Source organism: Andrographis paniculata, unplaced genomic scaffold (genome assembly GCF_009805555.1).
Source record: "Andrographis paniculata isolate CXL003 unplaced genomic scaffold, ASM980555v1 Contig22END, whole genome shotgun sequence".
Classification (NCBI taxonomy): Eukaryota; Viridiplantae; Streptophyta; class Magnoliopsida; order Lamiales; family Acanthaceae; genus Andrographis; species Andrographis paniculata.
In genome coordinates, this window is record NW_026137513.1 from 4610558 (window position 1) to 4637826 (window position 27269).

Below are 27269 nucleotides of genomic sequence, written 5' to 3' on the forward strand. Positions count from 1 at the left end.
CTACAGTACTATTTAATTAAATTCAATACATTAAATTTTATTTAAATTCTTATCAAACTACTACTTAGTAATATAATTAATTATATAGTAGTAGTAGTATATTTTAAAAATGAATTTAGGCAATAATATATAATGAAGTACGTAGATGGGTGAGTTGACCCGTGATGGATGCATGCATGCATGGATGCTTTTTGGACAACGTTATTTTTGCATGGATTAGGGTGGAATCATTTGGCCCATGTCTGCCCTGATTTGTTGTCCCAATTCGGAAATTTTGATTGGACTTGTCCATGCTTCATTTGCTTCTTTTCTCTTACCTATTACTCTCTCCGTCTCCGATATTTTTGTCCAATTTACTGTAGACACAAAAATTTAAGAGACTATAATTAATAAATAATTAAAAATATATTAGTGAAAATAATTATCTTATAATAAAAATAATTATAGATTAAAATTAAAATAACTTATTAGTATAATTAAAATTTTAAAAATTATAAATTAAAATTTTTAAAATAAGATAAAAGTGTATAATTGTTTTAATAAAAAAGTGACAAAATAAGTGGGACGGACGAATATAGAAAGGTGGACATGAGAAGTGAGACGGAGGAAGTATTATTATTATTATTATTACTGTGCATTGCATTGTTTGAATTTAATTAATATTTTGTGCATGTGAAATATGAAAATAACTTAAAAATTATAAAAAAAATAATATTTTATATTGAATGATAATTTTTATGAAATAATAAAATATGTACATTGACCATATTGAAAAAAATATAAGAACTCCTTTAACTTATAAGAGTGAAAAATCATTCTACCTATCACCAATTTTCAAAATTGTCATCTCGAGGCGAAATGTTGAATATATCCCACGTTAAAAAAATGATGGGAACTTCCTTGGCTTATACTTCACCTATCACCAATTTTTATTTTAGGTTGGATTATGTTTTTAAATATATTTTTAACATTATTTTAAAAATTACTTTATAAAAATTGTCACATTCAAAATCTTAAAAGTTATATTCTATTCAAAATATTTTCATAAACTTATTTCTTTATTCATTCTTTTATTATTTTCAAATCAATACAAAACTCCAAAATACTTTGATTAAATACAATTTTTAAGTAATTATACTACTAATACCATTTTTTTTTTTTTATATGATAGAAGGACATTAAATGGTAAGTGGATTTTTTAAATTTTATTTAATATGCAATAGTACTACTACAATCTACAATATTAGTATATGACTCGATATTATATAAATTAGTATGATTCTATCTAAACCAAATTTTACAACTAAATGATAAGTGACTTTAATAATCATTTACAGTTTATTGACAATAGTTCATCCTAATTAAAATGTAAACTATCTTATATATATATATATATATATATCTTTGCCAATCATCAGCTTCCATTGACATTGTATACCACATACCCTAAAGGGTAGTTAATCCACTTCAGTTTATGTAGAAAAAAAAAAAAGAAAGAAAAAGTTAGTAGTTTCTTACACTCTTCTTTTGTTCATAAGATGACTTTTCTTGAGCATTACAATTAGTATTCGAAAGTGTGATTTCCATTAATATAGCTTCTTTTTGAGGTTATTTTGCTACAAGTAGTGCCAAATATGCATACACTTTCCTCTAGCAACTTGTTGGATTGTTCACAAACTTTGACTCTCTACCTTCCTCCAAGTCCTTTTTGATCTTTTCTATAACATTCATTACTGATATTTGCGATATGCATATGTTGGGAGAAATTGGGAAATCGAGAAAACACACACAAAAAAATAAAATAAAGGTTTATTGACTTAATTCGATCAAAATGATCTACATCAAAGACATCAAGTTAGATATTTTCAAGTACTTCTCCAGCCTCCAACTTGAGCTTCACAAATCACAATACAATATAATAGACTCTCACTTTCCAAACTAGATAAAAAAAAAAAAAAAATGTATATCCAAAATGATTTATCATTGCAAAAGGATAAAATTATTCATACAAGCTCCCAACTATATATATATATATATATATATTAGAGCATACGTTACAGACATTACATCTACTTCGTTATCTCTTTTATCTCTCTCATTCACATCATGTCCAACTCAACATTTAAATTACTTTCTTTATCACTCGTTAGAGTAATCACCTTCAGCACATTACCTTTACTATATTTTATAGGATCCACACTAATTTATTTATTTATTTCTATATATTTGTATTGCATAATATATAAAAATTATTTATTTATTTATATATAATGTTATATTAAATTTTTAAATTTTAATCTATATAAATTTTAATATATTAGAACATGTATAATTTACTATTTTAAAAATTGAAATTATTCGAATAAATCATTATATATGAGATAATTTCTGTTAATTTTAAAATTTAAAATTTTTTGAATAATATTTAATTATTTTCTTTAAGCTTTTATTGAAGGTAATTGATTCTTGAGAAAGGTAATACATTGTGAATAAGTGTATCTCTTCTTAAAGGTAATAAGAAAAATAACTAGTTATTATAATAAAAACTGAAAAAATAATAATAAAAGTAACAAGAGAGGTCTGTAAGAGATGCTCTTAGAAATAGAGGCACCCAACACTATAAATACATATGGTTAGCCTACACAATCGAATGATCGCCATTTAGATTCTAATGCCCCAAATAATATGAGATTGCTCTTCGTGTCAAGAACGAAAGGGTATATTTGAGAAAGTTTACACATTGCTCTTATAACCCTAATTGCATCACATAAATGAATCCTTTATGGCTAGGATCAAATGTACGGAGATATTCTTGGTCAGAACACAATTAATCTAGAGCAAGTACATTTAACTTTAGAATTTTTTTTTTTTTTTAAGTAGACCCTTAAAAAAATATACATATTATTGACATAAATAGCTTAATCAATCAATTTAAAATTCTACTTATCTTATTTGTACAATCACACCAAGTCACTAAAGATTCAAATTGTAGGCTAGAGATAATAATTCGTGTTATTCTACAGAAAAAAAAATAAATAAATAAAAAAATCCTTGTTGAAGTACTAATTAAGGTATCATCATCTCTTACCTTACAATCTTTAATATAGTAAAATATGTCCTAAGCATCTATGACAATGTTTTAAAGGATACTATATATGGTCGTTACAATCCTTAATTCTTCTGTATATTTTCGTACTCATTTTTTTATATATATCTGTTAGTTTTACTAAAGCATAGTTGATGAGAACTAAGATATATATGAGATATTTCACAGATTGCTTCCACATAAAAATTTGATTCAACTTTTCTTTTTCATTTTTTTTTTCCAAGAAAATAAATCAATAAACACAGAGACACAAACAAACGTACATGTAATGAAATCAAGAGATTCAAATATCTTGGGTGTTTCACTTTGTTCATAATCACAAATTTCTGCATACATGTAATAAGTTACAAAGACACCATAATGGATTCAACAGCTAGCCTGTATACACATATGCATATAGATACATACAATGTATGTGTATATAAAAAAATATATCTGCGTGTGTGCATGAACAGGAGAGAGAGGACAGTCCCAATTTGTCTGCAAGTCAGAAATGGCTGTACTATGTAACCATCTTAGTAATCCTAGATTTTCTTTCTTGAAGCAATGTTACTGATCTCCCTCCCTTGAAATCCAGCTGTCACCCTACCCCCCCCCCCCCCCCCCCCCCTTCCCCAAACCCTAATTTTTCACTTTCAGCATATATATATATATGTGTGCAGTAACATTGATTTACTCTACCTTCTTCCTCTTCTTCTTCTTCTTCTATATCTGATAAACCCCCTTGAGCTCAATAGGGCTGCATCTTGTCAAGATCAGAATCTACCATGGATTTGGCTCAGTCATCCTCCGAGCATCTTTGCTATGTCCGCTGCAACTTCTGCAACACTGTTCTTGCGGTAGGTTTCATCACTTTTTAATTATTCTTGTTTCAGTGTTCGATGGGAATCATGTATCTGTGGTGTGTTGTATGAACGAATTCAGGTCTGAAAATTTTTTAGAGAATAAGGGAAGGCTTGAATTTGATTATTCCTCTAGGTTAAACTAATTAGGGCTTTCTCCATGCTCAGTCTCACTGTGTAAGATTTTGATGAAATTGAAGCCCTAACTGCTATAAAACTTTCAGAATCATATACATATACATATAATTTGGAAACACAGACAGGCTTAGTTAGTTTTTGTGCCCTAAAACTCCATCTTCTTCATATGTTTAATAAAATTCTAGGTTGGAATTCCATGCAAGAGATTGCTCGATACCGTGACGGTGAAATGTGGACACTGCAGCAACCTGTCTTTCCTGAGCCCCAAGACTTCCTTTCAAGCTCAATTCTATGATCATCAAGCCAGCATTCATCAGGTGCATTCAAATATATGTTTTTTTTTTAAATGTTTTCTTTCAATGTGTTGTAGTTGTTAGTGCCGATGTGGTTGTCTTGATCTAAGAATGAAATTTGATGTGTAAGAAAATGATATCTTTGTGTAATCTTGAATTATTTTAATTAATAGTATTGAAGTGTATGGTGCAGCAGACTTTGTGCAGTGAATTTAAGAAGGGGCAGCCATCATCATCATCTTCCTCAACCACATCTACAGAGCCCTTATCTCCTAAAGCTCCATTTGTGGTCAAACGTATGATAGTCTTATGTAGATACATAAATACATACATATATATATATGTATAATTTACCCTCTTAGAATGTTCTTCTTGAGTGCTAATCCACACTTTTTGCAAATCTTGTTGCAGCTCCTGAGAAGAAGCATAGGCTTCCATCTGCTTATAATCGATTTATGAAGTATGGAACTGCTCTTTTATCTACCAAATTTAGTTTCAACACTAGCAATCTTAATTACAATTACAATTCTAATGTGAATATGCATATATATACATATAATTGTTCTATGTTCTTCATCAGAGAGGAGATACAGCGCATTAAAGCCGCGAATCCGGAGATACCCCACCGCGAGGCTTTCAGCGCAGCTGCGAAAAATGTAAGTCTTCCCCTTAGTATAATCATCCTTAACATGCTTATAACCCTAATAAATTATAAACAATATTGTTCATACCATTATGTATGATGTATATATACAAGCCCCCTAATAGGATCTGCATTTTTTCTCCTTAAACCTTTAAGAGGAGATTAATGGAGTGTTGAAATGTATGTATTAGAAGAGAAGCAGAAAGAGGGAGTGTAATAAAATGAACATCTTGAATATATATTGTTCGAACCTCAATGCTGACTTCTCTAACTCTTAGCTTGCTAAGCATGTAACCAGGTTGAGTTCATAGTTTTTATTATAGCTGATTATTTGTCAATTCCTAACAATATCGATTTCTGATAACTCTTAGCTTGTTAAGTATGTAACCTGGTTGAGTTTTCTTGGTTTCAACTATAACAGATTATCGAAATTTCGCCGATTCTTGACTTATTCATCTGAATATTGTGAATGCAGTGGGCAAGGTACATCCCAAACTCCACAGGAGGGCCATTTTCTAATGGCTGCAACAATGTAAGAAACCAATCCCTTTTACTACACAGACAAATACATATACATATACATATATATATATATATCAAATGGCTCTTTTAATTTTATTCCTTCATTGTTCTTGAACCTTAATTTTTCTAATTATTGCTATATATATATATATATATATATGTCTGCAGGGTTAATTAAGTGAAATGAGAGAAAGCTGAACCAATAGAGAGAGATTTTCTACCAATAAATGTTGCTGGTTTAATGGCCAATTCGAGCAATGGAAACTAGCTGGGCTAGTTTATAACTCATAACTTGGTTCAGTTCTGATGCTCATCAGCTTTGTCTGTTCTGTCTTTGTTGCAACTTTATGTTCTATGATGGCATAGTGTATTATTATCAGGCCTCCATTCCAGTTCCAGACATTATTTGTATTAATCAATGAACATCATCTGCTATTTTTATTATCTATATAATGTGTAGGCCATTTCTTGGTTGTTCTATTACAAGGAAAGAATAATGTCATAAATACAACAAATTAGACATACATGGATTATTAACTTAAGCCATTAGACCTATTTGACAGATTCATCTTCTTCCGGCCCAAGGTATTTCTGCTGTTCCACGACTCTTTGAAGATGTAATGACAGTTGAAGCAAGTCGACAGTTTTTGGATGACTTGATTCTTCCATGAGTTCTTTCTGCAGAGGTCCGAAATTGAGACAGGTTCGGCCATTGTCCATTTCTGAAAGGCTTATTGAGCTCTGTGAATGAGATGACAGAAGAGAGAGAGCACTGCCGGAGATTGAGCCGGAAAATTCAGCTGCTGATCGTTGAGTCCCTGTCTTGAAACTACTTCGATCATTACATCGCCATCTTAAGTCATCTGTGTCGAATAACAGAGGACCTGCACGCGTCAAGGCAGAGATCCGCCATTAAAGCAGGTGAGGATTTTCAGCTTACTTAAATCAGTGATAACTTCGGCTTACTTAATCGAGGCTTTCTTCTGCGCTCGTTGTGGTCTGCAAGACGCTTGCGACAGCTGCGCTTGCCTCCATCGAATTCGGCTAGTTTGTGAAACCTGCAATGAAATTAATTATATAACAGCAGACTCAATACAGAGCAAGATTTAAGATCTACCTGCTGCATTGCTGGCAGAACCTCTGCTTAACGCCATTGACGATAACCACAGAAATCTTCGAATGAATATCGCATACTCTGTGCTTCCTGTTGTACTCCTTCAATGAACTCAAATCTTTGTCACAGCCATGGACTAAGCAAACAGGAATCCGGGACAATGGTGTTTCGATTCGGGCTCTTTTGGCCGACTGAGGCGGCGCAGGCGAAGAAGAGGATGAATTGGACAATCTTGCACCAACATTAGCATCATCGAATAAATGTTCTAAGCAAAGAGGATAACTCTCCATTGATTCCATACCCAAAAATACATCATTTAGGATGACTGGAAAGGCTTCTGCAGTAACGTCCTGTAATTCTGCATCTTCTGCCATAGAAACCTCTTGTCCCTCTAAATTGAAGCTGAAAGACTCCATTATTTTCACAGATGATGAAATTAACAGAAATGGAACATTACAGAAATTTAAGAGCACGAGATTAGCAAGGAGGAGGTACAACAAGCAAGCAATTAGGGTTTAGAGATTCTCACCAATTTGGGGAAGAAAAGAAATGGTTCTTTCTTTTTCTCTTCCGATTTGAACTGTTTCGTCAGCAGCTAAACAAACATGGTGGAAAGAGGGAAGATAAAGACCCAATAATCGTGGGAAGTGCCAGTTGGGGAGGAAAATGATTGGGAATTGAATTAAAAAAACTTGAGTAATATCAACTGGAAGGTGGTTTCTTACCAGGAAGCGACGTCAGTGCTTACCCTATGAACAGTATGGCGATAAGGAGAGAGATATTATTTGTTAATCCAATAGTGTAATCGTGTGCTGTTGTGGATGTGGCAATTGAGTATTATATTGAGGGATTGAAACCGATATTGCACCACGAGGCTGCTTCGTTTCCCACCATTCACACCCGCAGGAAAACAACAGGCAAAGCTCGATGACGACGACGACGATGGCGATGGAGACGACGATCCGCCGTCCTCCTATACGGGTATGGATTTTCGAATTTGGATTCGGGTCCGCTCTGTATTCCAAAATTGGGTCGGACTCAGACCTGAAACAGATGCCTATTGTGTCAGATTCTAAAATGGGCCTATGGAAGATTAATTGAATGCGGCCCAATTATATGAGCCCAATAAGAAATAATCATGTGAATTAAGATTTTAGGAAGAAGAAAATGGTTTGTCAAATCTGCAATAATATTTTCAAATGTAAACAGTCAAAATCATAATTGCTTAGAAATATCATTGAAGATCTGATCATCATTAAAGAAAAAGAATAAAAAGTAATGGAAACTGTAGATAAAGAGAAGAAAAGTAGTGATTTTAAAAGAGGGAAAAAAGTTGAAGAAAAAAAAGTAGAATCCCTTGGCCTGATTTTGTCACAAAAATCAATCATTCTCTCCACGATTCCATTCCAAGCATGATCAAGAAACACAAATAAATATATACATATAGATACATATATTTATCTGATTATTAATTGAAAATGTGTAATTAATTAATTAATTAAAGAACTATGCTGTTGCAGTGCTGGAAATTGGAGCAACAATCCTGATTCTGTCCATGTTCGTCGTTCCATAGACAGGTAGGCCATTGGAGAAGAAATCCAGTTCATGATTAGGCAAATCGAAGAGGTCCGAACTCGAATCAGTGTCTGCGCCGCCGTCGCCGTCGTCGGCTTCGCTGAATTTCCTGAACTCCGTTTCCGCCGTGGAATTTCTGTCAGAAAACCCTAAGTTACTTCCATGGCCGAAACTGGGCATGCTACCAACGTTGCTGAGCCTGGATTTATGATCCGTCGTCTTCTTCCCAGTCTTAAACATTCCGGCCGCCGGAATTTGAGCCGGCACCGGCGCCTTGCTGAGATCGGCCAGGTCCCGGATCTCCTTGTACGATTTGGTGGGAGTCACGGCGGCGGAGGAATTAGGGTTCCGGGAGATCCCAAAATGGCTGATGCTGCTGCGGCGTTTCCTTCTGGCGGAGGAGGCGGCGTCATCGTCGGCGGCGGCGGCGTCCTTGCCGGACTTTGATTTCTTCTTCTTTTTGGAAGAGGTCTGGCTGAAGAGGGAGTTGAGGAAGCTGGCGAGGCGGGCTCCCGGCGAGCTTGGCTGCTTGAATTTGGCGGCGCTGTAAACATTATTCTCTTTTTTGATGTGATCGATACTGATCCCCCCGGCGGCGGCGGTGGTGGTGGTGGTGGCGGTGAGTGTTCCAGGTGGATGAATAGGGTTTGTGAAGATGGGGACGTCGAGGCTCATTCGGGCGGAGCTGTGGAGACGATGGAGGGTTTCTTGGGCGGAGAAGTAGCGGGCAGCCTCGAAGACGTCGAGCTCGCCGGAGTCGTTTCTCCGGTGGGTGGAAGAAGGAATGTTGGGATTGGGAGGGGTAGTGTTGAAATTAGGGTTTGGGGAAATGTAAAGGGACGAGGAGGACGAAGTCGACATTGTATTGTAATGTGGTTTGGCAGATAGATTGATAGATAGATTGATATATAGTGGAAAGGAGTGGTTTGAAATGATTGAAAATAATGGTTTCTAGCAACCCTTTTTATAGCAATCAATTTACTTTTTAAAATTAATATATATTTTATCTATATTTTATTCAAATTTATTCATATTTTTCTTATCTATATTTAAGAAAAATATTTTTATTTTTATCTATTTTTGGCCGGGTCAAATGCATATATATTTTTACGACGGAGGGGGAATATTATTTATATTATTTATATATATGAATATAAATATAATGATATTTGTAATGTTAAATAGACAGTACAGTTATTAAAAAAAATAATTACTTTCTTATAAGACGATCAAAATAAAAAAAATAGATAAATTGTTAAGGGACGATGAAAGTTCACAATATGTATAACTATATATATCAAATATATATAGGTGACTTAATTACTTGGGATATGTTTGATTATCGGTTGAGATTATGGTTGAAAGTTTGATATTAAGCATTTGGAGACGAGACAATATTGTTTGATCATAATTTTATATTTAAGTTACAGTATATATATATATATCATGTATATTATTTGAAAAATGAATATGTTATTAAAAAATTGAAAAAATAAAAAAATAGCTACAGATATTTTTTTAAAATTTAATTAGTAATTAATGATGATCAAAAAAATAAAAATAATGCAATAAATACAGTGAAATTGTAATAATAAAGTATTGAATCAAAGTTAACAGCTAAACATTGAAAAATTAATTTTGTCAAAATGAATAAGGTGGTATTTTATGAATAAGAGAAATATATTTAAAAATTTACAAGTGAACCTGTTTTAAAAACTCTTAGAAAGTATTTTTGCCATTAAATGTGTGCATTTAGCAATGAGCTTGTTAATCTTATTTACCTAATACCCTGTAAACTAGGTCCGAAAGTAAATCACACTAGGCGAACTATTCTACACGTTCAATCCCACACCACCCGGCCATTTTTTACGGGACTATGAGATATATTTTTATTAGAGTGTTTGGTAAACAATGATTTAATATTAAATGTTTGTATATGAAAGGATAATTAAAGATATACTCCCCTCGTTCCATAAATATGGTTACGAGATTTAATGAATATTATATTATACTGGTAGTTGGTAAAAAGTATGGATAAAAGATTTTTTTGACCGTGTGAGTGTATTAGTGTAAAAAGTAGTGACACTTGTGTAATAAAAATGAAAAAGTATGGATAGTTTTACGGTGATATGGTTATTTATGAAAACAATACTATTGTTTTGGGACGGACAAAAATGGTAAATAAGACTATTGTATTGGAACGGAGAAAATATTTATCTTTATTTTTGGAATCTTAAATATACTTGAATATTACTTTAAACTTTGATTAATTTATTATTTTATTGAACTTATAAGCTTAAATAATTATATTTTGAAACTATTTATTTCTAATATAAAATTTATATGATAAAAAATTATACATAAAAATAAGTTTTTAGTAAATCTATATATTTTACAAATAAAAAATTATATGTAAAAAAAATAATTTCAATGGCTTTAATTTGAAACACTAAAATTATAATTTAGTAAATTTTAAAATATATTAAAATAATTACTAAATAATATAACAACTTTTTTTTTTTTCTTTTAAAAAACATTTACCAAGAAAAATAGATAATACAATACACAGAGTATAAAAGAGAGAGAATAATAGATAGCTCAAAAGAGAAAGAATATAAGGGTAAATAAGAAAAAATAAATAAATAAATAAAAACATAGAATATATTTTTCAAATTTTAATTTTTGAGGTCTAATAAATTACTTTTAAGTCATACAGGTAAAAATGCTAGTAAAGTTATGAGTTCAAATCCTTTATATTCGATTGGAGATTTACTCAAAAGCACACTGGAAGAATAACGACTTCAAGTTTCCACATTATTAAGAAAATAAAAAATTGTTAGTATAGTATATATAAATTTGTCTAAATGGATAATCAAATAATATATATATATGGAAATGTTTATGAAAATAATAATAATAATAATAACAATATCCTTGGGGAGAGCCCACATAATAGGAACTTGTGGTTTGGAGAAGCATTTTATCCTTATCATGTTTCAACAAACTTATAATTTGGGATTATGTTCTTTTGTGGGGATTCAACAACACAACACAACACACCTAATGCACCTTTGGATCCTCATCTTCTTAATCATATCTATACTTCTTTTCATTTAAAAAATAAAAAATAAAATAAATGAAAAAAATAATAATAAAACTCTTTTTAATCAATTAATGTTACATTGGTGAAGTGATAGTTGGATAATATTCATTTAATTTAATTAGGGTTTTGAATTAAATTGTATGTCGTGCCTACATTTGTGGGCACACGTGCACTGCCCCTATCTTGTTAAAAAGACATTGAACATATATAGGAATTAATTAAATTAAATTAAATTAAATTAAATGTTACCCCTCACTCCAACCATAATTCCAAAACTTAAATAGTGGCAAACATTTGTATCATTACAATAATAATTAAAAATAATATTTCCACTAGCACGACTGCCATCAACGTTCATTATAACTCACTACATCTACACATATACTACTATTATATATATATATATGTTTACATATTGAAATTAAATAAATTACACTACGCATGGCATAACTAATTAATTCTTAATTAACATGCATGCCTAACTTTTATGTGGCATCATATCCAATTTTTAAATTGAAAAAATAAAAAAATAAAAAAATTCATTTATGTATGAGACAGTTGAATTGAATTGTCAAATTCATGGTACGATATATTACTATTTTGTGAAAGTGATAGTTGGCTTTGTCGCTATTGCTCCAAAATGCGCTTTCAGAAGGTGGCGGTGGTGCAATAAACTAAAGTCGCTATTTTAATCGTGTGTTAGTAACATATTATAAATCATTGAAGTGACAAAGACCCTCCCCATATTACAATAAATAAATTAAATTACATAATTATAAAATAAATTAAAATGACTACAAGACATGTGCCAATGACTTATTATCGTGCCTTTGTTGGGGAACAGCAATTCCCCCAAATTGCTACCCCTACAAATATTTAATCTAATCATAGCTGTATAGATTTATTACATCTACACCTATCTCGTAACCCCCAAAATTTGTAATATACAATAAATATAAATTTAAAAAAAAAAAAAGTAGTATAAGATATTTTAAAGCAATTTTTAATAAAAATGATATAATAGTAAAAAATTAAATAATAGAGGGAAATGATTTGGGGATTTGAGGCCCAATAAAAAGCCCACGAGACAAGACAGAGATGATAGGCCCGGCCATGTTGAGACACATCAGTCAGGAGGGGCGAATGGTTGGGGGACACGTGTCGGGTGCCCTTGTTTGTCGGGGCGTAATTTGGGAGCATACGCCGTGTTTGGTTGCTTTCTTTAGTTATACACCATGGATTGGATGTTTTTTTTGTGGCCACTGGTTTTCCAATCCACCTGTGTGTGTGTGTCCCATTCCATCTGTACCACAAATCGAACAAATGATAAATAGATAAATTTATTGACTCATTGGGTTGACGACGACGAAGAAAAAGTAGAAGAAAGGATTGGGGATTTGAGATTGGGATGGGTTGTCAGTGAGTGAGTCTGCAGTTTGGTGGAAATGAATTTCGAAATTTTGAATTTGGGAAAAAAAGGGGAATCCAAACAAGGCTTAATCAAAATGAAGATCAAAATCAAGATCCTTCAAATGGGCCACCTCTTGTTGGGCCATTGGGGGGCAAGATTTATCCCAATCTTGCCCTTTTCATGCTTCCTTATTATTTCTTCATTGATTTATTTATTTATTTATTGCGTATTTTTAAGGTGTATATGACTTAGAAGTGTGACATCAGAGCTGTCAAAAACTAATTCGATACAAATTCGACACGAGATAATTGAATTTGAATAAATAATTTTGATTCAATTATGTATACGATTCAATACAAATTCGATACGATAACGAACATATTGAATTAGAGCCGATGCTCTCAACTCGAAGCTAACACGATAACTCAATTATAATATATACTTCCTCAATCCCAAAAGAGACGTCATAGTGGGAGTGGACACTAAAATTAAAAAATAATAATATTTAATTGAGAGTGAGTATAAAGTAAAATATAAAAAATTAAAATATCTTTTAAAAAGTAAGTTGGAGTATTAATTAAAGGTGATTTTGAAAAAAAATAATAATAATAATTTTGTTATAAAGTAAGGATCATAGTTACTAAATAAGAAAATAAGATAATTGTTTTGAAACAAATCAAAATGGAAAAATAAGACAGCTCTTTTAGGACGGAAGGAGTATTAATTTTAATTAATTAGTTTTATATAAAAATTAATTTAAATTTGATAATTAGTCAACATATTAATTTAAATTAAGTTCAATATTAAATAATATAATCTAATTCACTATTCATTGGAACCGACAAAAAACTAATATGATACGACAATTCGACACGAATTCAACACGAAATAATTGGATTTGAATCAAGAATTTCGATCCAATTATATATACAGATCAATACGAATCTGATATCATAATAAACAAGTTGAATTAGAATGAAGTGATTTTACTCATTTAAAATACTAAAGTCGTCGATACAAATCTATCATGAATAGACTATTGTGAGGTCTGTGACATGCATATACACTAAAGCATGAACAATAGACATAAACATTTACCGTTGATTAAGGGTTTTTGCTCCCGCTAGCTAATTGATTGCTTTGCAAATCTAATTGATTGAATATATAATTTTTATAAAATAATAATAATAATAATAATAATAATTTGAGATAAATTGGTTAATTAAAATTAAGTGGATGGCAATATATGAAAGTAGTGTCACGTGTCCGGAAGCTGACACGTCCGGCGCCTAGGCCACGCCCGCGCAGAGGCCCAGACCAGCCGTCCCTGATGCGCAACACACCCGGGATGAACCATACAGTATGGGAGAATCATGTGGAACACGTACCTGCACCAAGATATGGGTCATTAGACAGCCGTACAGGACAGGGGCTCGCACACATGGGACGGACTATGGCCGAGAACCAAGGGCAGGAATGTCAGCCCGTGACAAATTCCCCCACTTCAAGTCGCAAACGCCCTCGTGCGACGCTACTTGAGTGCACTGACGTTGTTTCTTGCACCCTCGGTATGCTTCTGCGGAACCTTTTCCTGCATACCATTCATTTGGTGCTCACCAATAGCCAGCGAGTTCTTTTGCCATAATCTTTGTGCGACCCAACTTCCACTGCGCATCTCCACACACCGTCCGGAACATCCGTTGTTGCGGCTAGTGCAATTTTTTTGCCCGATGATCGTCCTTAACGTGGTTTTCACCTCACGAACAAAGCTCGGCCTTCTTGGCCTTTTCGGCAACGTCGAGCATACTCCCCTCCTTGGGATGTCCAGTTACCTTAGGACATGCTATTCCTTGACGTGCCGACCAACATGCTCCTTGACTCGAGACATGCCCACTTTGTCGCTTCGTTCGCCACCAGCGTCAAGGTCCGCTCTGATACCACATGTCACGTGTCCGGAAGCTGACACGCCCGGCGCCTAGGCCACGCCCGCGCAGAGGCCCAGACCAGCCGTCCCTGATGCGCAACACACCCGGGATGAACCATACAGTATGGGAGAATCATGTGGAACACGTACCTGCACCAAGATATGGGTCATTAGACAGCCGTACAGGACAGGGGCTCGCACACATGGGACGGACTATGGCCGAGAACCAAGGGCAGGAATGTCAGCCCGTGACAGTAGGCCTCCTAAAGGTGGGTAATGCTACACTTCTTAGCATCAATAGCCTCTCAAAAGTCATCAACCTATATATATATATATATATATATATATTTATTTAGGTGCATTCATGATTCCATAATCCATTACAAAAACTTGTTGCTCTTAAATTCTACCAACCTAAATGTCACCATAATTTACAAAATATATTATTATAATTACTTCTTTATTTCAAGACCTACGTGGCATCATGTTGAACACTAAAAGTACCTTTCATTTCATCCTAGCTATATATGTACCTATATTTGACAAAATTTAAATTTTATTACAAAATAAACACACGAGAGGTCCTCATTAATAACATAACACTATATATATATATATATATATGTTTTTTTTTTTTTTTTTTTTTTTTTTTTTTTTTTTTTTTTACTCTTGTATCTTTAATTTTTATATAAACATTTTATTGGAAGAAAATTTCTAATCAAAGAAAAGTTTGACTCAGTGTAGTTTTACATTATTTAAATGAGACACAATCCTATATTAATGATAACTAGGAATTATAATTAAATTTAAACAAGCTTTCAATAAAAAATTCTAAAATATAAAATATACAACCCTTCACACAATAATGTGTAATTGAAGAATACATACATGCATATATTGATATATATATATGTATGTATATGTATATGTACATAGTTTGTTTGTTGGATTAAAACCTTATCTTATCTTAATGGGAAGGCCATTGATTGTCTGCACTTTGCCTTTTTTAGGTGCATTTCTTTTATGTTAATTTGGATGAAAAGATAAAATAAAGGGGTCTGTTTCTTGGTTTATATAATGTTGCAAGAAAAAGACATCTCTATTTAATTTTAAGGAAATCTGAACCTGGTTGCCATGGACACAATTGGTCAGGAACTAGAATAATTTAATATTTTTAATCAAATAATATATTCAAATAGTTAATTGTTTTAATTAATTAAATCAGCCTTTGCTGCTTTCTGGTTCTTGAAATCATTCAATCAATTCTATAATTATTTTATTAGAGGTCTTGCGTGATTGATAACAGCCCAATTTGGGGGCCAGGCCCAATAAAAATAGACAATTTTATAATAGCAAAAACTCTTCTTTTTTTAGATTTTTTTTTTTTTTTTCCCAATTATTTCACCATGCAATTTCACAATTTCTTATACATTATTTCCAATTTATAAAATATAACATTCGATTAATATTTAAACACAAAACACAAAATATAAACACAGAATACAAATATATATACATTTGTTTGACAAATACAAATGGATATACTTTTGTAAACCTAGGAAAATAATCATCTCATTATAGAGAATGATAGCTGCGATCCTTCTTCTTATTATTATTATTATTATTATTATTATTATTATTATTATAGTAGTAGTAGTAGTAGTTTGCGTCAACTTGATTAAGTTAGAGCTATATATATATATATATATATATATATATTATATATATTTAATCACATTTTCTATACGTGTAACTATGAACGCCAATTGCTAAAAGTGCCTATACAATTAAATTGTGTAAATATAGATCATAGATGGCAAAAAAAAAAAAAAAAAAAATCTAAACTAGGGTTTTTATTTCTCAAATTTATACATATAATTGCAAACCTAAAAAGGATCCTATTTGCTAATTAATTAACTATTTAGTGGCTATTGTTAGTAATATAATTTATTATATGCCATTCACAAAATTTTAATTATATATATAGAAAGAAATGCTAATTAATTAAGGCCATCCCAAAATCGGATAGTAATTATATTCTTAGGGTTTGTTTATTTTACAAGATAATAATAATAATAATAATATTAATATGAAAACTATAAACTAATTATTTATAATATAAAATGGAGATACTTTTGTCTATATATATATGTATGTATATATATGTATATGGCAGCGCTAGCAAATAGCACACGGTAATGTTAGCGACAATATATCATTAATATTAATATAATTGCAAATACAATACATAAATTGACAGCACATAGATAGATAGCAAATAGCACACGATAATGTTAGTGACAACACATCATTTATATTCATATAATACAAATACATCACCGTATCGCAGATGCAACAATTCATTTCAACACATGACATACACTTTTAACACACGTGTAATTACAAACAAACAAGCTGTTATTATAAACCATACTTGTTGTTTCTAATAAAAATTTATATTGTTTTTATATTTTATGAATGCTGAAGGTACTGATTTTTCCATATCAGCAACGTAATCTTCCCCATATGTATATATATTTAGTAATTAGTTTATGATTTTAATTTCTTTGGAAAGAATCACTAGGCCAAATCTAGCTCTTTTAATGCGTACGGCTGGCGACTTAATTCATATTCAAAATTTGAAGAGTTGGTAATTAATCAAAAAGAAGATTATATACTAATAATAATAATAATAATAATAATAATAATAATAATAATAATAATAATAGCAACTGGATATGTCCCACATTTTAATTAATTAGCATGTCCAGTTAGTTTTGGAAAGCTTTGTTGTGTTCAAAATAGTTAGATCATCAGAATAAAAAAATTTAACATTTCACTATAAAATTTATATGTAGTACCAAATTTAGAAGCATGCATGGGGCTCTTTACATTATTAATTATGTATATACATATTTTATTTTTCTTGTACACACCCAGACAGAGATATACATATGTAATACACCCTTTTTAGTATGTTCTGATAAGATAAAAAAGAAAAAAAAAATTAATTCTTAAGAGGGGTAATATATATATATATATATACATATATATACAAGTAATGTAATTTATTTAATAACTAGTCACTCATCACGAGTAACATATTTCTATTATTTTGATTCTTTGTTTTTCTAAGAGTCAATAATTTAACTGCATTCAAATTTCATATTATGATGGTCGTCTCAACAATCATTTTTCCTATACAGATCCTCATAAACAAGAGAAAAAAAAAAAAACCTCTTAAGTATATTTGTTTTGTTCAATCATTTTTTTTTTCCGACGTAATTTTCAATATATATAATGTATATATTCTATCATCTCACAAAAAGTCAATATTTAACATAAAATATATATATTATTCTTATTGTACCGACATAATTTTTTATACCTACAAAATTTAGTCCAAAAAGTAGGGTGATTTTTTAAGTTCTTTTTTTATTTTAAAAAATGAATAGTAGTTTAGAGGTAATATTTTGTAAGATTAAACAATGTATATAATTATATAAAATCACTATATATATATATGTATATATGTGTGTGTGTACGATATTTGTTTGCCTAATTAGGTGAAAAAGAAGTTGAGTTGGCACAAGGATAAATTCTTCAAAACCCATATATCTATATATATATATATATATATGTATGTATGTATGTATCATTACTTTTACAGTTGCAGTACTGATTTCCTAGGAGACCTAAGAACAGCCCCACCAAACACACATCTATATATCAATCAATATAAGAGATGCAGAAACCCTAATGTCCATAAATAATTTGAGTGTACTCATCAGATCAAGCAAAGAAGAGGGATATATATGAGATTAGTGTTCCTAATTCTAATGTCTATATATATAATAAGTCATGTGGAGAGTTAAATAAGTGAGAGAGAAGCATCCATAATATAGAAATAGAAATTGCATATATATATATGCATACATAGTAAATATATATACATATAAGTATAGATCAAGGACAACATTTATTTTTTCTTTTTTAAAATCATCAGGGGGGTTATGGGGAGGGGGAAGGTGGAGCTGAGGAGAATTGAGAACAAGATAAACAGACAGGTGACTTTTGCAAAGAGAAGAAATGGAATGCTTAAAAAGGCCTATGAACTCTCTGTTCTTTGCGATGCCGAAGTTGCCCTCATCATCTTCTCCAACAAAGGCAAACTCTATGAGTTCTGCAGCACCTCCAGGTATCATCATATATACATATATATATATATATATTGGATTCAATTCAATTCGATTCGATTCTTCATCCCTGTCCATTTTCTGTGCTTTAATTCAATTTTTCATATATATTTGAGATTGAAAGCTAATTAAAGAGTGAATGAGTTATTGCTAAGATGAAATTAGGGTTTTGTGGTTGCAATTGTTAATTCAGTTTTGTCTGATTATTGGGGATGAGTTTTTCAAGTTTTATTGTGAAATCTAAGTCAGATTTTATCTCTTCTCCAACAAATATTTTATTGTATGAAATCTATATTTTAATAATGACAGCATAAAAATAATTCATACAATTACTTATTATTCTTATTGTTTTTGTTGTTGTTGTTAATTAAGACAAAGCTTTAAAGGGTTTGGTTCTCAAGTTCTAAAGTTTAATCTTTTTTTTTTTCTAAAAAAAATTATAATTTTTCTCGTAATATATATATATATATATAGGATGAAGAAGAAACAGAAAATTTTCATCTTTCTAAAAAATGAATCCTCTTTATTTCTTTTGTATTATTCATTAGTAAAGGTATGTAATAATTTAATGATGCAAATTCTAACATGTAAAAGAATAAATTAGTATGGTAGAAACACTGGAGAGATACCACAGATGCAGCTTTGATTCATCAGTTGAAGCCCAACAATCTCCCAATAATGGAGTGGTACGTACGTATGTATTCATTCTTTGCCATTACAAAAAATAATTATTGTTTTCGATCCATTACTATATAAACAACCATTTATTGATGTAGCTGACACAGTAGTAGTCGACACAATTATTTATTTATTATTGAAATTATATATATATATGTATGTATTGTATAATTGTATTGTATGTGAGCAGAACAGCTACCATGAGTATTTAAAGCTCAAGGCAAGAGTTGAAGCTCTGCAACAATCCCAGAGGTTTATTTTTCTTCATTTTCTTGATCCATGTATAAATATATATACAATTAATTAATTTGTCGTGGTTTTGGTTTTTGCAGACATATTTTGGGGGAAGATTTGGGCAGGTTTAGTGCACAGGAACTTGACCAATTAGAGGGTGTATTAGAGGCCTCTTTAAGACAAGTTCGATTAAAACAGGTATTTGTCTTTAATAATATACGAAAATACTTACTTCGTCCATCCGCAAATGTATGCTCATTAGAATTCGACACAGATTTTAGAGAACGTACTATTATATTGATTGATGGTGATATATAATAGAAGCATTTTGAGAACTATACGAGTGAATTAATAAAGTGATAGAAATTTTTTTATAGATTGCGTGTGACATAGTTGTGGTATTTTTTAAAATAAATATACTGTTGAACTATTACATGTTATCAATTCATATCATACATATACGTCATGTTAACATTTATTCTATATTGAGATTAATCGTGATATGTATTGTATGAATTTTTAATATATATATATATATATGATGTCAGATAATATGTTACATTTGTGTTTTATTGATAGGCATTTTGAACTGTCAGTGTATAATTTATACTGATTGGAACTAATCGTCAGCTGCCAATATATATGTTGTGTTTATTGTTTTGTGCAAATTACATTAATACTAAAGAATTGTTGAATGTGTTCTTTCCAGACACAACAAATGTTCCAACAGCTTTCAAGTCTTGAACAAAAGGTATGTATGTATATATATGTTAATTTATGCATACATGTACGTGTATATATATTGAAAATATTAAAACAACCAATTGAGCTCAATATTTCATTTTTACAGGGAAAAGACCTTATGGAGATCAATGAATCACTGAAAAGCAAAGTATATAAAAAAAAACCCTCCTAAATATTTATTACAAAATTTAACAAATACATACATCGATACATACTTATAATGGTTGTAGATTGAAGGAAGAAGCAGCAGCAGCAATATAGGATCATTACAAGAAACATGGGGTGCCGGCGATCGGCACATAGCGCCGTATAGGCCGAGGCCGGTGCACCCTGAGGTCTTCTTCGAGACTCTCGATCGCAACAACTCGGCCGACATGGCTCGGTAATTAATATTTTTTTATTTTTTAAATAATCGACCAAATTTAATTTAATTTTTCATCAAGAAAAGGAGTTTGAGGGATCATGAGTATGAGTAGAAAAGAATATAATTTGAATGATTATGAATGTGATTAATTTATTAATTTTGAGTGCAGAGCAAATAATGAAGCAGGAGGATCATCAACACAGAACAATAATGCCAAAGGGTTGCTGCCGGAATGGATGCATTGAACATTAATATATTTATATATATATATATCAATTTTTCTGCTGTAATAATAAGACAAGATTCTGGTGTAAGAAAATTAATGATAGTAATTTCTGAGTAACGTTTAATAATTAAATTTGTGATCAGCCACCGAAAATAATTAATTAAATTATAAATAAAAAGAGCTCTCACACAGTGTGTGTAAATATATATGTGTGTGATAAATTAAAAAGAACAATACGATTTTATTTTTTTTAATAACAACACATATTTGTGCAGTCATAGGTTAGGGCTGGAACTTTAATGTATAAACACATATTCTGTCGTTCCTAACGTTGTTGAAACACTAAAATCAATATATATATATATGTTTTATGTGGTTTGTCTTGTCAGGCCTAGCATTGACGGGTAGCGACTGTGGATTTCCATGTTATTAAAAAAAAATATATATATATGTATATTATTAGACGCCACTTCACTTGCATTATCATAGATCATTGCTCTAATCAGAGTCGTTTTGGACCTTTTTGGAGTTCTGAGCGAAAATAAATTATAGGTCATATAAACACATAATTAAAATGCATTTTCAAAATAATATTACTGATTGACATCGATTAGACAAGGATTTGAACGTAACCGTCTGAACAATTGAGAAAAGAAAATGAAAGATGGTGTGTCCGGAAATTCGAAAAGCAAGAAGGAGTGAAGGAGAGTGAAAGAGATAAGAGAGAAAGTGAGATAAGTTTGTCTGAATTAGTGGGCGCAATGCCACACTTGTGAGGTAAAGAAGTGTATACCACAACTAAATATGGAAAGATAAGGTAAGACATTGTTAGAAAGAAAGAAATAAAAAAAATATATATGATTTAGAGTTTAAAATTTAATTTTAAGATTAAATAGAATAATTATAAAGAGAAAAAAAAAAAAAAGCTAAAATTTTAAAATTTAATTTTAAAATTAAATAAAATAATTATAAAAAAATATAAACTAAAAATTAAAATACAATTTTAAAATTTAATAATAATAATAGATAATAATTTAAAATATGGACACTCTGTAAATTAGGGTTCTGAGCAACTCACTCTACTCCTGAGCCGCCCTGACTCTAACAATACTAATTTTTCAATAGTGGCTAACCCAGCATATGTTCTTAATTAAATTGTTACCTAAAACATATATATGACCCCTCTTAATTAAATAAAATTAGCATATTCCATATAGTAAATATGCATATTTTAGCTTAATTAATTTCTTGACATGTTAGATAAGCTAGCTCCACTTAACTAATTAATTACAACAGTGATGAATCAATTATTATTATTTTACTTTTTTTATACCATAAAAATTCGTAGCTGCAATCATTATGGTGTATTTTTAGTAAATTATCCAACTTAATAGCCTGTAAATTAAATTCGAAAAAATAAGTCGGTGAACTATGTGAGATAGACAAAACTCGGAGATGTCAGGGTTTAAATTAATTATCTAAAATAAAAATACTCTCTTCGTCCCGTTGCAAGGGTGACGTTTGCTTTTTGCACATAGATTTTTGAATATTAGTATTATATTGTATTGTAGTACAAAAGACAAAAATACCCCTATTAGTTTGGTGTAATATAAAAGTAATAATATTAGTGTAATATATTGTAAATTGAAAAAGTATTTATTGTGTTAATAGATAGTACAGTTACTAAATTAAAAAATAATAACCTTATTTTGAGTCGGACAAAAATAAAAAACAGTATTTTATTTTTTATATTTTTTCTACTCCACCCATGTGGAACAACTGCAGTGACCATGTCAAATTGTTGTTATTATTACTCAACTAGTCATCACACATGTGACCACTCTGAGGAGCGAATCTAATGTTGATTTCCGAAAGGCATCACATGCCTTTTTCTCTCTATATATATTTTTATTTATTTCAAATATTTATAAAATTAAATAAAAATAATATAATAATTTAATTTAATTATAATAATCTCGTGTGTAGCACGGGTTTAAACGCTAATTTAAATTACAAATTTGGTGGTGTCTATAACCTACTTTAAATTCTATGTCTCGTGTGCTATACATCATTATAGTGTAATTTATCTAATTCTATATTTTGTGTATTATATGTGGTTCGTCTAGTGTGATTTGTCTTGTAAAATTTAATTTTAAAATATTAAATTTGATTCGAATTTATTAAAAAAAAAAAAAAACTTTAATAATAAATCAATCAATCAATCAATAAAAGAGTGAAAGGAATGAATCCCACACCATTGGGACAATGCAAATGCAAGAACAAGCTAAGCTACATCAGTTCTTAGCATGCATATGCAGCAGCAGCAGCAGCAGCTTTGACTAGTCCAACAAAACAGCCATAGCCATAGCCATATCCATAGCCTTCTGCTACATCGATCTGCACCTCCACCATGCATCCATTTCCTTCTTCCATCTTTTTCTGTGTCTCTGTGTTCTACTCAGTCAGATGCAATGCCACGTGGCAACACCCCACCTCTCCTTCTTCTTTGCCAACCACCATTTATTATGAATCTGCTGACCAGAGCCCAACAACTCTCTGTAGAGGGGCCAATTTTAGAGCAAGTGCAATGGGAAGTTCTTAATTGTGGGAGAACGCACATAGTATGATGCGTATTTACACATCACTAAAAAAAAAATAAAAAAACAAGAACCGTTGTTGCAGAAGAACTCTTGCAAGAACGTTCTTATATCATTCTCTCCTCCATATAGGAGAGATAATGAATTTATATAATTTATTTATGTTATGTATTAATTAAATTATATTTTTAATAAATTAAATAAATGACATGGCATAGAAAATTTTATTGGAGAACGCGATAGTGAATTTAGGACCTGTTCCTATTTTAGCCTGTGTTTTTGTCTCAATTATATATATATATATATATATATACTCGTCAAAATGATAAGGAATGTTGCTGTATTAATAATCAGAACAACCAGTGACGATTGGTAGTGAAATGAATTAAGCAGAGTTTTTGTTCTGTACAACTAGAAGCTAAGCAAACCAAAGATGGAATATTTACAGGGATGATCGATGATGGGTTTTATCCAAGTAAAAGCCTTTCTTCCATTCCATTGTTAAACCAAATTAAACTTCATCTAATCTAAAACTTAACATGGAAATCCATTCAAGAATACGATCTAACCAGCCCGAAATTACAGAACGATCTCGACTTAAATAGCCCGCCAAATAGGAACCTGGTTGGAGATTCTTGGCTGCTCTGATTCGCTTCTTGTGGGCTGCCTTTCACTCGAAGAATCGTCTGCCCTATCGTCTGCCGAATCGAATCTATGATCTTCGGATCCACCGGGTACCCGGATGCGTCGCGCACGTAAAACGTATTCACTGCTTTGCCCGCTCTCGTCGCCACTTCTGCTCGCGTCACCGTTAGACTGTTTTCGCGAAAAATTCGAGTTACATCCGACAGCAGCCCGACTCTGTCCGTCGTGCAAAGCTCCAGCTTTAGCCCCTAAATAAATCGAATAAATAATGATGTTGAGATAGATAATTTGATGGTTGTAATAATATATAATGTCCTTACTTCAGACACTCTCCTCTGTATTGCTGCTTCAAGGCATTGTATGACTCTCTGCCTCTCGGCATCCGATTTCACCGGAGATCCGTCGATGTGTCTTATGCAGTATTCCTTCGAATCCAAACATGATATGATCAACAATGTTGATATACAAACCGTACTATTACAGATCAATCGTAAGACATCGTTGTTGTCGTCGTCGTTGTTTACCTGATAAGCATCGGGCCCTTCAGAATCGACGTTTCCGTGGAAGACAACGTACTGCATATCCGTCAAAGTGCAGACAATATCGAACAAAAGCTTCGGGCGATCCTTGCAACGGATCGTCACGACGGAGTAATCTCGATCGTGCCAATTTGCGACGTTCACGTTAGGCCTTTCTTTGTCGGAACCATTATCGTCGAGAGCCATCCGCTCGTAATCCCGATCGTCGAACATCATCTGGTGAAGCCTCCGATCCGTGTGCGTGGCGCCGTGAGACACGACTGCAGTCTTTGCGTCGCGCGTTTTGTTGCTGCCTTTTAGGACATTGCACAGCAATGTCTTAACCACGGACAGGCGATCGGGGTCGGAGATCGCCGCCCCTGTCTCCTCGTCGGTGACTTGCATTACCGCGGCCGCGCGCGTGTTGTGTGTCCAAACCTCGGCGTTCACGACATTGCACTTGAGGTGAGTTAGGACAGCGCTCACCTCGGATAGTAGCCCAGGCCTATCGCTCCCGATTAATTCGATGGACGTGTGGTCCATCCCCGGCGTCACGCCGACCGATCTCCGCCTCATCGAGCACGAATCGGGACCAAGTGACTGAAAACGAAACGAAATTAAGGTCGAGAATTGTCGAAAATGTTGCAATTAAGACAGCTTACCTTCTGAATGTAATCTAGGATCCCTACGTCTGTTATCTTGTTTCGGTCATGATCCGTGACGTTGAAAACTGTTCCAAACGACGAATCGAAACATATTAAATTGAAGCACAAAGATAGCAAGATCGATATAAATTTAGCAAGTGATTTTTTTAAGTACCATCCATGAACCATCCTCCATCGGAGCAGATATAAGCTTTTGTAATGATCAAATTGAGATCTGTAAGAACTTGAACCACTTCCAGAAGTATGCCCTGTTTGTTGGCACTGTCCACCTGAATAACTGTGGCGTTCTTGCAAGATTCGTTGTCGATCACAACTCTGGTTATATATATATATATACAATGGATCGGAATCAATCGAAAAATGATCGATGAATTAAACGATGATAAAGGTAAGAGGACAAAATTGGATTAGATGCAGACCTAGGAGGATTCATTCTCCTGATGAACTTCGCGTATTCGTCATCCATGGTGTCCTCAGAGAAACTCACCCCACTGTCTGAAACAAGAATTTCAGAAAAATAAAAAAGAAAAAAACAGAAAACCTCCAAATCAAAAGACAGACAAAATCCAGATTGTAGAATAATCAAATGGGGGGATAAATAGTTGGGGAAGATGGAAATTAAAATCTAGAACGATCGATCCTATTCCTTGGAGTGTACCAAGAAAGGTCAGCCAATTAAGAGAGGCTTTTAACAAGCTGAGAAACTTCCTCCACTGTATGTGGGGTGTGGTGGGGGTGGGGGTGGGGGTGGGGCTCTCCTCTGCTCTGCTATTACAGCAGCAGCAGCAAAGGCCTTCAACAATTTCTCACAAGTCCGAATATGTCTGATTCATTACAGCCTGGAAACAGACCAAAATTCCATAAAATAAATTCCACCCACCAACAAATACCACAAGTACAATAACTCTACCAAATCCCAGGCCATCTCGGAAACGAGCTAGGGAAGAACCAACTACAAAAGCCACCAAGAAAATTCTACAGCAGAAAAGAAAAAAAAAATAAAAAATGGAGGGAAAGAAATTAAAGAAGGATGACACGAACCCATGATCAATTCTCGACTGATTCTTGATTGGGCCACCCAGATTCTTGATTCTCCCCAAGACCAAAACTATCGAGGATAGACAAGAAAATAAAGATCAAAATCTTGACCCTGTAAAAATAAAACCCACTCAATTTTATTTTTTTTCCAATATGAGACACAACAATCGATGAACCAAAAGATGTCCTGAAACGAAAAACCCTCAATTCTTTCGAATTCTCACTCGGACTATTTATGGGAGCAAAAACAAACGACAAACCCTTTCGACTAAATATAATTCGATTTCCACTCCCCTTACCAATACGATATTTTTGTGGGTGTCGGGTCAGTCGGGCTGCGTGTGTATATATAGTAGCCTTCTGTCGACGGGGGTTTCTATTTTCAGCTGCCGTTGGAAATTTAATTTGGGGCCTCGTTCTTCCCTTTTTAATTCTTTCCTCTCTGAAGAAATCCCCAAAAAAAGAAAAAGAAAAAAAAAAAAAAAAAGTTTAGCAGATGTAAGAAAATGGGGGAATTAAGGGAGGCGGGTTGAATATACCAGTGGCCACACGGCGTACGTTTGCCAATGGGGCCCTTCTGTTTAGCGGGCCTCTGCTAAAATGCGCATCCCTACCATGGGTAACTTTCCCCCACCGGTAGCCACGTCACAGCCGACGGTACCGCAGTAAAAATACGCTCCAAGTTTTGGGGAC

General features: G+C 32.4%; 5 protein-coding genes across 13 annotated transcripts; 2 read left to right on the top strand and 3 right to left on the bottom strand.

Annotated features, from left to right (window-relative positions):
- The first annotated feature begins 3819 nt into the window (after positions 1-3819).
- Positions 3820-5822, top strand: LOC127245730 (protein CRABS CLAW-like). 2 transcript variants are annotated; one of them, XM_051266754.1, is made up of 7 exons: positions 3820-3945; positions 4272-4403; positions 4573-4675; positions 4791-4839; positions 4960-5035; positions 5498-5554; positions 5713-5822. In XM_051266754.1, exons 1-7 carry the CDS (start codon positions 3874-3876, stop codon positions 5716-5718), a joined length of 495 nt encoding a protein of 164 aa, XP_051122711.1. In that variant the 5' UTR covers positions 3820-3873; the 3' UTR covers positions 5719-5822. The 2 variants fall into 2 exon arrangements, with proteins under 2 accessions (XP_051122711.1, XP_051122712.1); XM_051266755.1 differs by having other exon boundaries at positions 4576-4675.
- Positions 5823-5954: 132 nt separating this feature from the next.
- Positions 5955-7248, bottom strand: LOC127245731 (squamosa promoter-binding-like protein 6). Its single transcript, XM_051266756.1, has 4 exons — positions 7188-7248; positions 6662-7068; positions 6511-6602; positions 5955-6428 (listed from the first exon to the last, which is right to left on the bottom strand). The coding sequence occupies exons 2-4, from the start codon at positions 7030-7032 to the stop codon at positions 6097-6099; spliced, it is 795 nt and encodes a 264-aa protein (XP_051122713.1). The 5' UTR covers positions 7033-7068; positions 7188-7248; the 3' UTR covers positions 5955-6096.
- LOC127245729 (protein BIG GRAIN 1-like E) lies at positions 7105-9152 on the bottom strand. 3 transcript variants are annotated; one of them, XR_007837474.1, is made up of 2 exons: positions 7384-9152; positions 7105-7253 (listed from the first exon to the last, which is right to left on the bottom strand). XR_007837474.1 is itself a non-coding variant. In XM_051266753.1 (1 exon), the coding sequence occupies exon 1, from the start codon at positions 9092-9094 to the stop codon at positions 8165-8167; it is 930 nt and encodes a 309-aa protein (XP_051122710.1). In that variant the 5' UTR covers positions 9095-9152; the 3' UTR covers positions 7248-8164. The 3 variants fall into 3 exon arrangements, 1 of the variants encoding a protein (XP_051122710.1); XR_007837475.1 differs by having other exon boundaries at positions 7188-7253; positions 7407-9152; XM_051266753.1 differs by having other exon boundaries at positions 7248-9152.
- A 9532-nt stretch (positions 9153-18684) lies between these two features.
- On the top strand, positions 18685-21132 carry LOC127245373 (MADS-box protein 04g005320-like). The gene is made up of 8 exons (XM_051266205.1): positions 18685-18869; positions 19472-19550; positions 19733-19797; positions 19878-19977; positions 20489-20530; positions 20630-20671; positions 20754-20905; positions 21057-21132. Exons 1-8 carry the CDS (start codon positions 18685-18687, stop codon positions 21130-21132), a joined length of 741 nt encoding a protein of 246 aa, XP_051122162.1.
- Positions 21133-24073: 2941 nt separating this feature from the next.
- Positions 24074-27042, bottom strand: LOC127245732 (ACT domain-containing protein ACR4-like). Of its 6 annotated transcripts, none has more exons than XM_051266762.1 (8): positions 26876-27042; positions 26580-26646; positions 25958-26029; positions 25693-25853; positions 25536-25603; positions 24880-25473; positions 24676-24780; positions 24074-24603 (listed from the first exon to the last, which is right to left on the bottom strand). In XM_051266762.1, the coding sequence occupies exons 3-8, from the start codon at positions 26002-26004 to the stop codon at positions 24262-24264; spliced, it is 1317 nt and encodes a 438-aa protein (XP_051122719.1). In that variant the 5' UTR covers positions 26005-26029; positions 26580-26646; positions 26876-27042; the 3' UTR covers positions 24074-24261. The 6 variants fall into 6 exon arrangements, with proteins under 6 accessions (XP_051122719.1, XP_051122716.1, XP_051122714.1 ...); XM_051266759.1 differs by having other exon boundaries at positions 26580-26688; positions 26876-27024; XM_051266757.1 differs by having other exon boundaries at positions 25958-26033; positions 26580-26688; positions 26876-27024.
- Between the last annotated feature and the right edge of the window lie 227 nt (positions 27043-27269).